The sequence below is a fragment of the Coregonus lavaretus genome (genome assembly GCF_964263955.1).
Source record: "Coregonus lavaretus genome assembly, chromosome: 22".
Classification (NCBI taxonomy): Eukaryota; Metazoa; Chordata; class Actinopteri; order Salmoniformes; family Salmonidae; genus Coregonus; species Coregonus lavaretus.
In genome coordinates this window covers 31,611,269-31,624,285 of record NC_140009.1, presented here as the reverse complement: position 1 = coordinate 31,624,285, position 13,017 = coordinate 31,611,269, and the positions used below count along the sequence as shown (strand labels likewise).

The following is a 13,017-nucleotide window of genomic DNA, read 5'->3' as shown; positions in this document are numbered from 1 at the left end:
AATCAACTGCATTACAGTTAAAAAATACTTTGACTACCAACAACGATTTCTGTATGCTAGCTATGCTACCAGCTTATGCGATCAGAAGTTAGCATTTAGCAGTCACTTTTTCTAAACCTGAAAAGGGTAAACTCTTAAATGTTATTCAGCGAAAACAGCCAAATAACCAAATTGGATTTTAGTAAGCACATTGTGGGCCTGTACATCAATCATAATGGATTTGACAAATATCCACTTTGTTATGTCAGATTTGTTGAATGTGCAACAATCAAGCGTCCTTCTATCCCCATTACCTCCCTGATGTCTTTCCAGGAGTTCAAACTAATTTTTGTGTCTTTGAAATCCAGATACAAGGTATCATAAATATGTTTTTTTATTTATGAACTTGTTCTGATAGCCTTTTGTCAAAGTTATCCATGTTTGTTGTCAAGGAAGTGAGTTTGTGTTTAAACAGGATGTACCGCCCCCTACCGTCAACCAATCATGTCAATGTGGAGCTATGCAGAGCCCTCCACATTGTTACAAACTTTGGGAGGCGCTCGGCATTGCTGGGAGACTCTGGACCACATTGACAGATCAAGCATAAATTGGCTTTAACCTGCTTATATAGACAATGCGCTGTAGGCTACAGCCAGACTGCTGAACAATGTTTTGACATGGGGTGCAGGATATTTTTTTTTGCCTGATAATTTCCGAAATGTTGGTAGGCTATTTGTCAGTCAACTTGTCTATAATTAGATAGACCTACATGCAGCTTCTCTTCTGTTGTTATACTGTATGTTGCCCTAGAACAGAGTTGCACATTTTGGTTTTAGCCCTAGCACTTCACAGCTTATTTAAGTAATCAAAGCTTGATGATGAGTTGGTTATTTGAATCAGCTGTGTAGTGCTAGTGCAAAAACCAAATGTGCACCCAGGGGGGGCCCCAGGACCGAGTTTGGGAAACCCTGCCCTAGAAGACTAAATAAACCCTTGCTCACCAGAATAATGTCATACATCGATAGAATGAGTGCTTCAATCTATACAGAACAAAAATATAAACGCAACATGTAAAGTGTTGGTCCCATGTTTCATGAGCTGAAATAAAAGATCCCAGAAATTTTCCAGACTCACAAAAAGCGTATTTCTCTTGAATGTTGGGCTCAAATTTGTTTACATCCCTGTTAGTGAGCATTTCTCCTTTGCCAAGATTATCCATCCACCTCAGAGGTGTGGCATATCAATAAGCTGATTAAACAGCATGATCATTACTCAGGTGCACCTTGTGCTGGGGACAATAAAAGGCCACTCTAAAATGTGCAGTTTTGTCACACAACACAATGCCACATATGTCTCAAGTTTTGAGGGAGCATGCAAATGGCATGCTGACTAAAAGAATGTCCACCAGAACTGTTGCAAAATAATTGAATGTTCATTTCTCTACCATTGCCGCCTCCAACTTGATTGTATAGGCCTACACACTCACCAGACATGTCACCCATTGAGCATGTTTGGGATGCTCTGGATCAAATCACATTTTATTTGTCTCATGTGCCGAATACGACAGGTGTAGACCTTACCGTGAAATGCTTACTTACAAGCCCTTAACCAACAATGCAGTTCAAGAAATAGAGTTCAGAAAATATTTACTAAATAAACTAAAGTAAAAAATTAAATAAAAGTAAAAAATTAAATAACAATACAGAGGTTATATACAGGGAGTAACGGTACCGAGTCAATGTGCGGGGGTACAGGTTAGTTGAGGAAATGTGTACATGTAGATAGGGGTAAAGTGACTATGCATAGATAAACAGCGAGTAACAGCAGTGTAAAAATAAAGGGGGGGGGGGGGGGGGTCAATAGTCCGGCTGGCCATTTCATTAATTGTTCAGCTGTCTTATGGTTGGGGGTAGAAGCTGTTAAGGAGCCTTTTGGACCTAGACTTGGCGCCCTGGTACCGCTTGCCATGCGGTAGCAGAGAGAACAGCCTATGACTTGGGTGACTGGAGTCTTCAACCATTTTTTGGGCCTTCCTCTGACACCGCCTAGTATATAGGTCCTGGATGGCAGGAAGCTTGGCCCCAGTGATGTACTGGGCCGTACGCATTACCCTCTGTAGCGCCTTACGGTCGGATGCTGAGCAGTTGCCATACCAGGAGGGGATGCAACCGGTCAGGATGCTCTCGAAGGTGCAGCTGTATAACTTTTTGAGGATCTGGGGACCCATGCCAAATCTTTTCAGTCTCCTGAGGGGGAAAGGGTGTTGTCGTGCCCTCTTCACGACTGTCTTGGTGTGTTTGGACCATGATAGTTCGTTGGTGATGTGGACACCAAGGAACTTGAAGCTCTCCACCCGCTCCACTAGAGCCCTGTCGATGTGAGTGGGGGCGTCTTCGGCCCTTCTTTTCCTGTAGTCCATGATCATCTCCTTTGTCTTGCCCACGTTGAAGGAGAAGTTGTTGTCCTGGCAACACACTGCCACGTCTCTGACCTCCCTACCACTGTTGAGTGGTCAGCAAACTTAATGATGGTGTTGGAGTCGTGCTTGGCCACACAGTCGTGGGTGAACATGGAGTACAGGAGGGGACTAAGCACGCACCCCTGAGGGGCACCCATGTTGAGGATCAGCTTGGCAGATGTGTTGTTGCCTACCCTTACCACCTGGGGACAGCCTGTCAGGAAGTCCAGGATCCAGTTGCAGAGGGAGGTGTTTAGTCATCTGTGGATCTGTATGCGAATTGGAGTGGGTCTAGGGTTTCCGGGATGATGGTGTTGATGTGAGCCATGACCAGCCTTTCAAAGCACTTCATGGCTACCGACGTGTGCTACGGGGTGGTAGTCATTTAGACAGATTATCTTCGCTTTCTTGGGCACAGGGACTATGGTGGTCTGCTTGAAACATGTAGGTATTACAGACTCGGTCATGGAGAGGTTGAAAATGTCAGTGAAGACACTTACCAGTTGGTCCGCGCATGCTCTGAGTACACATCCTGGTAATCTGTCTGGCCCCACGGCTTTGTGAATGTTGACCTGTTTAAAGGTCTTGCTCACATCGGCTACGGAGAGCATGATCACACAGTCGTCCGGAACAGCTGGTGCTCTCATACACGCTTCAGTGTTGCTTGCCTCGAAGCGAACATAAAAGGCATTTAGCTTGTCTGGTAGGCTTGCATCACTGGGCAGCTCGCGGCTGGGTTTCCCTTTGTAGTCCATAATAGTTTGCAAGCCCTGCCACATCCGACGAGCGTCAGAGCCGGTGTAGTACGATTCAATCTTAGTCCTGTATTGACGCTTTGCCTGTTTGATGGTTCGTCTGAGGGCATAGCGGGATTTCTTATAAGCACCCGGATTAGTGTCCCGCTCCTTGGAAGTGGCAGCTCTAGCCTTTAGCTCGGTGCGGATGTTGCTTGTAATCCATGGATTCTGGTTGGGATATGTACATACGGTCACTGACGGACGTCGTCGATGCACTTATTGATGAAGTCGGTGACTGAGGTGGTATACTCCTCAATGCCATTTGATGAATCCCGGAACATATTCCAGTCTGTGCTAGCAAAACAGTCCTGTAGCGTAGCATCCACGTCATCTGACCACTTCCGTATTGAGCGAGTCACTGGTACTTCCTGCTTTAGTTTTTGCTTGTAAGCAGGAATCAGGAGGATATAAATATGGTCAGATTTACCAAATGGAGGGCGAGGGAGAGCTTTGTATGCGTCTCTGTGTGTGGAGTAAAGGTGGTCTAGAGTTTTTTTTCCTCTGGTTGGACATGTGACATGCTGGTAGAAATGAGGTAAAACGGATATAAGTTTGCCTGCATTAAAGTCCCCGACCACTAGGAGCGCCGCTTCTGGATGTGCATTTTCTTGTTTGCTTATGGCCTTATACAGCTCGTTGAGTGCGGTCTTAGTGCCAGCATCGGTTTGTGGTGGTAAATAGACGGTTACAAAAAATATAGATGAAAACTCTCTTGGTAGATAGTGTGGTCTACAGTTTATCATGAGGTACTCTACCTCAGGTGAGCAATACCTCGAGACCTCTTTAATATTAGACATCACGCAACAGCTGTTATTGACAAATAGACACGCACCACCACCCCTCGTCTTAATGTGTACGACAGCATGTTCCAGTTCCCGACCATATCCAGCAACTTTGAAGAGGAGTGGGACAAGATTCCACAAGCCACAATCAACAGCCTGATCAACTCTATGCAAAGGAGATGTGTCGAGCTGCAGGAGGCAAATTGTGGTCACACCAGGTACTGGCTGGTTTTTTGATCCCCTCCCCTACCTTTTTTTTAAAGGTATCTGTGACCAACAGATGCATATCTGTATTCCCAGTCATGTGAAATCCATAGATTAGGGCCTAATGCATTTATTTCAATTGACTGATTTCCTTATATGAACTGTAACTCAGTAAAATCTTTGAAATTGTTGCATGTTGCATTTATATTTTTGTTCCGTGTAAGCTGACATCAGTAAAGTTTTCTCTGTCATCTCTGCTTCTTTCGCAAAGAAAATACTTTTAGGTACTTTCAGGCAATAAAAAAAAAAAAAACTGGAAATCTTTTCTGTGCAAAATTTCAAAATGACATCAGTTTGACCGGTTGTAAGGAAGTACAAAGCTACCCAACATGTTTCTGATAAGATTTCAGTTTTGGCTTGGATGCATATTTTATGTGGTTGAAATACTATCACCTTTTATGATGCTGATAAAGACAGAACCTCTATAGACAATATCTAACTGGGCATTGGCATTCTCTCAAGATGCTGATAGAAATAAATCATATTTCTCCACTCCCATTCCCGAGTCAAAAGTTTGCCTACATTTGGTGTAGGCCTATCATTTTACTGCAAGAAATGCTTAATTCTGCAGGAGTTAATATTAAGACTGTGAGAGGTTATAGACCTACAGTCAGTGTCCAGATTTCAGTTTCCATTTTGCGCACCTGAACAGTAGGCTACAGTTCCCCTGACGCGCCAAAAGCCTATTTGAAGTAACCATCTTGTCACTGTGGAACTTGTATAGCGCCTCATGATCATCACACATTACATAGCCGGCACTGCTATCATCCTCTTTCACCACTTCACCAAATCTTTCCCAAACATTAGGCTACTTTTCAGGCCCTCTCCACTCTTTATTTTCAACTCTCCATTTCTCTTATTTAATTAAACTCCGACATTGTCCTTTTTGCCTCTGTGGATCGACAAGAACCTTTTCTGCCATTCCCAAAAGCATTTGGGGATTGGCCTGTAGGCTATTTGGCGCGCTTGGCGTGCTTACAGTTAGGCCCTAAAGTTCAGGCTTATGCACCAATGCACCAATTCCAGATAGCCTAAAATAATAAAAGAAAAACCTCAGTGTAGCCTATAGATATAAATTGCACAATAATTATATATTTATGGATTTTTTAAGGTATTGTTTTCTCTTTAATCAACCTGCCCGCCACCCACCCGCCCTTCATCCACGCAATATTTCATGACCCTAAACTCACCCTCCCGGCAGCGGGTTATGAGTCAACCCATGCATCACTAGTCTGTGCCTAGTGGGATGTCGAGGAGATGTGATATTACAGCTCACCTGAACGCCCCTCTCTTTGATAGCAGCGTGACTCTGAGCCACTCTCCGTTGCTGTGGCTCCCCTCTCCTTTCCAGGGAAACATCAGCTGTCATGGCGATGTGTTGTTGGAGGGAGAGCCTTGAGTAGTAAATGAGTGGCACAGGGCAGGGATAGCACCGCTGCTCCCACCTTCCTCAGAGATTTCCCTTTGCAGAAAGTGAGCGGAGCAATACACCCCAAACATTTTAATTAATTTGATCACCACGGCTAATTAAGGCTCTTGAAAGATTGAAATCCAAAAGGTCAACCTTGGCTTATCATTAAACACTGTCCTTGTTGCATTGTGGACTGCAACATGTGTAAAACAAGTTCTAATACATCATTACTAATACAATACAACTCATGTTGTGCACTGCAAGCAGTGTATTTGGTATCTCTTGCATCGTGCCATTAGCACTGTGCAAAGAGCTCTTTTGTTTTTGCTGGAGAGGTGAGTCGATTCATAACAGCCAGGAGAGAGAGTGCATGCATCTGTCTAATGACTAGGTTTCTATGGAAACCCGGTTCGATTTTGAAGGCACTTGAAGTGAAAACCCCCAGTGCTTCCGTTTTCTCTCTGACTCTGCTTCAAAACAATGCTTAATTAAATTAGTGGGCCATTCTGAAAGGCTGCATATGCTCCAGCCAAGGCCTAGCTTGGTAGCTCTCTATTGGCTGAGTTCTCAGCCAGCCCTTTTCATCTTCCATTGTCCTTATATTGAAATAGGCTACTTTACAGTATAGCTTTTTACTGGGCATTCTGGTGCCAGCGTTGAGCTTGATGTTGATATAATTGTATGTTGGAGCTTCTGAGCTTTCAAGACAAAACAATATGAATACATTTAAATTATGAATCCTTTTTTTCAATTATAAATCCAGAAACATAACATATTCTTTCAAGCAGTCTTTTGATACAAAGCCTTTGTAGGCTCAAACACATGGCTTGATGTTGTGGAAATATAAGGGTCGACTCACAGCAACATGTACCACTACTGCACTAGCTGTCATTAGTATTTACTGTGATTGGACCTTTCTCATTTACATCATGGTGTAATGTAATGAATCAAAAAATATTGGCCCAGAGAGAGCAAATAAGGCAAGACACCATATTGACGTTTAAACTCTCTCAAAATGTGTAAAAGGGCCAAATCCATTGGGAGTACTCCAGCTGGCTTAGAAATAAAGCACAGATGCTATGCAGTCCCCTGTAGCTCAGTTGGTAGAGCATGGTGCTTGCAACGCCAGGGTTGTGGGTTCATTTCCCATGGGGGGCCAGTATGAAAAATGTATGCACTCACTAACTGTAAGTCACTCTGGATAAGAGCGTCTGCTAAATGACTAAAATGAAAATGAATTAAAACAGCAGTAGTCAATCATTTATCACTGCATCATACCTCAATCTTTTGTTCTTCACCTTTCTAAATCCACACCTGAAGGAGATCTTCACACAGTCGTATCAACCTCTGAGAGTATCGATTGAGTAGCCTGAGCTGACCGGTTCTGTCATGAGAAGACGTCCTGAACAATTCCTAATTCGTCTTGGGGGGATGTGATCATTAATAGTGTTTTAAATCCTGAGGTCAGTCCATTCCCACGCTGTCTGTCTGTCTATCTGTCTGTCTCAGTGTGGTTGGGCCCAGCACCCCTCTTGGAGTAACCAATTGTCACGAATTCCGCCGAGACTGCTCCTCCTCCTTGTTCGGGCAGGCTTCGGCGTTCGTCGTCCTCGGAGTACTAGCTGCTACCGTTTGATGTTATCTATGTTTGTTTGGTCTTGTCTGATTAGTGCACCTGTTCCATATCTCGTATTGATTATGTCACCTATAAGTTTCCTTTGGTTTTGTTTGTAGTTGTGTGTTGTTGTACGCCTGTCCGTTGGTGTAGGTTATTTGTTTTCTTGTTGTTAGTGCTTTTCGCACTTTACACACTGTTTTGCGTATTCGCTCGCCTCCTGTTTGTTGAGGCCCGTTGGATTTGTATTTTGCTCCTGTGACTATTAAAGTCGGATCAACTAAGCTTCTGTGTCCTGCGCCTGACTCCAACACCGCATCCACATCAGCCCCTGACACCAATACTCTGTGGACCTCCCAAAATGGCGCCCTAATCCCTATATAGTGTCCTACTTTTGACCAGAGTCCATAGGTCTGGTTAACAGTATTGCACTGTATTGGGAATAGGATGCCATTTGGGATGCAGCCACTGCCTGTTTGTCTGTCTGTCTGTCTGTCTGTCTGTCTGTCTGTCTGTCTGTCTGTCACCACCAGTCTGTCTGTCTGTCTGTCTGTCTGTCACCACCAGTCTGTCTGTCTGTCTATGAACAGCCCCCAAGGGGCCTTGGCCCCACTGCCCCATATCTACAGCTGCAGCACTGTCTAGTGTGTACATTGCATCACACAGAGAGCAAATAGAACTTCACTGCCCACTGTCTCTAGTGTGGACAGCACTAGATGTAGAGCAAATAGAGCTCTGATAACTGTATGTCAACGATCTAATGTGAGGAAGTCTCTTGTGACAGACTATCAGTGCAAGCAAGATTTGGTTCCATGTTCCAATGATTCAATGTATGGTTATGCTGTCATATTGGGAAATGAATATGTGCTTAGGATAATTAAAGGGATACTAACTAGTGTCAGCACAATGACTGGAAGACTATGGGTCTCTGCTAGCATGCTAGCATTGGCTCGCGAAACTACCTCTAACTTCCTTCATACTGGACACATAGACATAAAAATGGTATCCATAAGTTCATATGAGTCTGGGGAAGTAGATAAAGGATTGCCAAAATCCTGTAGTATCCCTTTAACAACCAATTGGTAATGTGTTAAACGTTATCGGTGGTTACACATCTTGGGAAAATTCTTCTGAGCTATCATAGACCATTTCAGCGACATAAAATATCCATTCTATGCTCTTATGCTCACTTCAGATAGCCTACATAAACCATCAATCTACGTGGTCTTCTGTAGCTCAGCTGGTAGAGCACGACGCTTGTAACGCCAGGGTAGTGGGTTTGATCCCCGGGACCACCCATACACAAAAAAATTTATGCACGCATGACTGTAAGTTGCTTTGGATAAAAGCGTCTGCTAAATGGCATATTATACTGTATCTTCTCATTTTTCATTACAGTAAATGAAAAATGTGCCAGTGATAGGTTGGTCAACACTGTCCTTTGTGCAGAACTGTGAGGAATGGTAGTTGACAAGGAGAAGTCATGGCCGGGGATAATGTTGAAATCCCCTCGGAGCAGAGGCACAATTCCCCCAGTCTTGGAAATCCGGTCTCCATCTTGGATAAGCCCAAAGCGCTCCGTACTGGACACCCAATTTAAAAAATGATTTGATGGATAGTTCTGAACATGAGAGTTTTCATTTGAGTAAAAATGATCAGTTTTTATCTGAGGACATTTGAAAGTTACAGCTGTACTCTAGAAAATGTAATGCATGCATAAAGACATCGTCATTATATCTAATAATACTACAATATCACTGTCTTAGAGTGAATTTGATGTAGAGTGTGAAAGGATTCTGAAAGGATCAAATGTAGAAAAAGAAGAATCCATGCTGATATTCCATCTATGTTTCATTTGAACCACTTACATATCTTCCTGTTTAAATATTCTATCATAGGCTATAATGTAATTGTTGAACAAACAAATATTCTGCAGTAATATTGTTTAACATATACTCATATTTGTCCATTAAACTGAGAAACAGTTGAGCCAGCTACATTTCTAAAAGGAACAAATTGAATCTGCCTCGGAGCAGGTCGTCTTATCTATCTAACAGTTGGGAATTATGTTGAGATTGGAGTCAGAATACACTTAGCAAGCCTGAAGATGCTCATGGACTGTTCAGTGTGAATTATTGCAGATAAATCAGAGTAATCAGGACTGCAGCGGCAAAGAACGAATGCTGCAGCATAACCAAATAAATAAAAGTCAATTTTCCACTGTGGAAGTATGGAAACGTTGGCAAGTATCAGGTGGAGATAGATAATTACGTTGCATCAAGAATATATTTACTGTATAACACTGGGTGAAGCCAACAATGTGGTGTTTTTTTTAATACCTTTTCAATTCATATTAATGTTTGTTTGGTGCTGCCTGTCAGCATTCTCGGTGGCTTTCCAGGTCTTTGGATCCCATTTGTTCTTCCAGAAAGCATATTCATAATATTGAAAAATAAATGACTTGGGCTGTTCCAAGCCCACTCCACACCCCTCTCATCTTAACACCCACACACATACAGACAGGCTAGAAACACACCCCATTCATTGATGCAACTATCTCCAGAGAGAGCTTTTGACACTGCGGCAGTTATCCCAAGAGTCTTTGTTGCTATTGAAATAGATGATATGCATATTTATAATTTATCAGAGTTAACTGTAATTACTTTTTAACTCCTAGTTGCAAGTCTAACAAAGTGTGTGCTACTGCGATAACAACTATTTGTGTGTGTGTGTGTGTGTCTGTGTGTGTGTGTGTGTGTCTGTGTGTGTGTGCGCGCTGGTGTGTGTGTTACATATCTTTTTACTGCTTTAAAGCTGGAATCCTTAATGGTGAATCAGCAACATCCGTTTGGGATATTACAACAACAAAGAAGTTACAGCAAACAACGAACACAGTTTTTCCCCCTCTGACATCATTACACACGTGATAGAACAGCAGAATATGTACTGCAATTTTTTTGACCACACTGCTCGACACACCTCACCTCTGTTTCGTTCACAAAACAAAAACAATAACAAAGGTGCTGGGGTGGACAGTGGCGCTTTTTCCCCTCATGCGGAGTCCATTTCTAAGGATGAGCTTTTATAAGAGCGTCTGCTAAATGACTAAAATGTAAATGTAATGTATTCAGCACACACATCCATACATCAATGAAGACAAATATATAATCCAGGCTCTGTCATAGCCGGCCGCGACCGGGAGACCCATGGGGCGGCGCACAATTGGCCCAGCGTCGTCCAGGGTAGGGGAGGGAATGGCCGGCAGGGATGTAGCTCAGTTGGTAAAGCATGGTGTTTGCAACGCCAGGATTGTGGGTTCGATTCCCACGGGGGGTATGAAAACGTAAAAAAATAATGTATGCACTCACTAACTGTAAGTCGCTCTGGATAAGAGCGTCTGCTAAATGACTAAAATGTAAATAATATGATCATTAATCTTCCGAAAACAGGTTGGACAGTAAATATTTGGCTGTCCACCTTTCTGGCCGTCAGTGTTTCATTGCCACTGATACAGCAATACCAATCTACTGTGTTAATGTGATGCAGCACTGTGCCATACTAATCTACTGTTCCATATTTTGTATTTCAATCTAATTGATTCTGATTCTCTTCTCACCATCTGTTTGTACATACTGTGTGATGGTCCCTGCGGGTGTGCTCCAGATGTCACTTTTGGCCTCCTCCTCGGCGTGTTTGTGGTGTGCGGCCTTTTCCTGTTGACTCTCTGTGCCTTCGCCTCCTGGAAGCTGTGCTGGGTGCCTTACTGGCGGAACAAGGCGGCAGCGGCCCTTTCCTCCAGCTCTGCAGCCCTGACCCCGGCCTGCGGTCCCCCAGACGACTGCCCCCCCTTCCACCTCCACATCCAGCCTCCTCAGCCCCACCACCAGCACCAGTTCCTCCCAAGCCCCAACCAGCAGAAGTCACCGGTCACCATGGCAACGGAGAAGGTGAAGGACCCGATGGGTTCCATGGGTTTCCTGGAGGCTGCTGTGAAGATAAGCCACACGTCACCTGACATCCCTGCGGAGGTGCAGCTCTCAATGAGGGAGCATTTTATGAGGCGTACTCAGCGCATGCAGCGGCAGGCCACTGAGCCTGCTTCCTCCACCAGGTCAGCACACACACATGCCATAGACACGAACACACACACACAGTGGCATGGTCAGAAAACTGAATGGCTCTGTTAGCTAGCAGAAATATCAATTGTCAGTTATAAAGGAATTGGCAACCCTCATAGGAACCTGACATTTACACAGAGACAGTACAGGCCAAATATTCACACAATGGCAACAAAGATAGAACATTTACTTTTAATCTACCTGAATCCACTTGAGTATTCCACAGCCGCACACACAAACACTCACATACACACTCACACACACACTCACACACTCATACACACACACACAAACAATCACACACACACACACACACAAACACACACACACACACACACACACACACACACACAGACACGCTAACATACAAACAGAAAACTGAGTGGGTCTGGTAGTCAGCAGAAATATCAATAGTCAGTTATAAAGAATCCTCATAGGGACCTCACAAATCTCCTAATAACTGCGCTAAGAAAATTAGTAATTCATTTTTTTATCTGAATCCAATTTGTTATTCCACAGATATTTAAAAATACCGTTTCTGCATGATTATCACAGTGCAAAAAGGCAATTAAGTTTCATTTTGTTTTGGTCCTCCCAAGCCCATATACTTTCTGCCTGTGAGCCATTTGGTGCTGTTCATTTAAAATAAGGTAATTCATATCTCCAGACCACTTCATGAGAAGTAATGGAATACACTTAAAAGTGGGGGGAAAAACACCAGTAAAACAATCCCACAGCTATTATTCCACAGAGTCACAACTCCAATGGGGGGTCTGATTATTGGATGTACCTCAAATTGTTTTTCAATAACATCATATTTATGTTCTGTTGTCTTGAAAGACCCCATACCCGTATTGAATAACAGACCCTAAGATGAGGACTATTTGTACTACTAAAATAAATTGAATCGAGGACCATACGGTTCTAGGTTGCAGAAACACTATTAAGATTCAAAACCACTTGGGATTGAATTCACCTGCTGGGCAATCAAGCACAATTCTACAAACAGACATCGTCTGACTTCTCCAGACATCGTAATGAAGCTGTGTATATTTCTCCCTCTTCTCCTCTGTCTCTGCCTTTGTGCAGTGGGGAAAAAAAAGTATTTAGTCAGCCACCAATTGTGCAAGTTCTCCCACTTAAAAAGATGAGAGAGGCCTGTAATTTTCATCATAGGTACACATCAACTATGACAGACAAAATGAGGAAAAAAATTCCAGAAAATCACATTGTAGGATTTTTTATGATTTTATTTGCAAATTATGGTGGAAAATAAGTATTTGGTCAATAACAAAAGTTTCTCAATACTTTGTTATATACCCTTTGTTGGCAATGACACAGGTCAAACGTTTTCTGTAAGTCTTCACAAGGTTTTCACACACTGTTGCTGGTATTTTGGCCCATTCCTCCATGCAGATCTCCTCTAGAGCAGTGATGTTTTGCGGCTGTCGCTGGGCAACACAGACTTTCAACTCCCTCCAAAGATTTTCTATGGGGTTGAGATCTGGAGACTGGCTAGGCCACTCCAGGACCTTGAAATGCTTCTTACGAAGCCACTCCTTCGTTGCCCGGGCGGTGTGTTTAGGATCATTG

At 43.3% G+C, this 13,017-nt stretch overlaps 1 protein-coding gene across 1 annotated transcript in view; it reads left to right on the top strand.

Annotated features, from left to right (window-relative positions):
• LOC311149356 (synaptotagmin-6-like) overlaps positions 1-13,017 on the top strand; it is a gene marked incomplete at both ends in the record, with an annotated part of 97,636 nt that overhangs the window by 77,889 nt on the left and 6,730 nt on the right. The window contains one exon of the mRNA XM_084186525.1: positions 10,970-11,417. Coding sequence (XP_084042651.1) covers positions 10,970-11,417 — 448 coding nt within the window. The remainder of the gene's footprint in view (positions 1-10,969; positions 11,418-13,017) is intronic.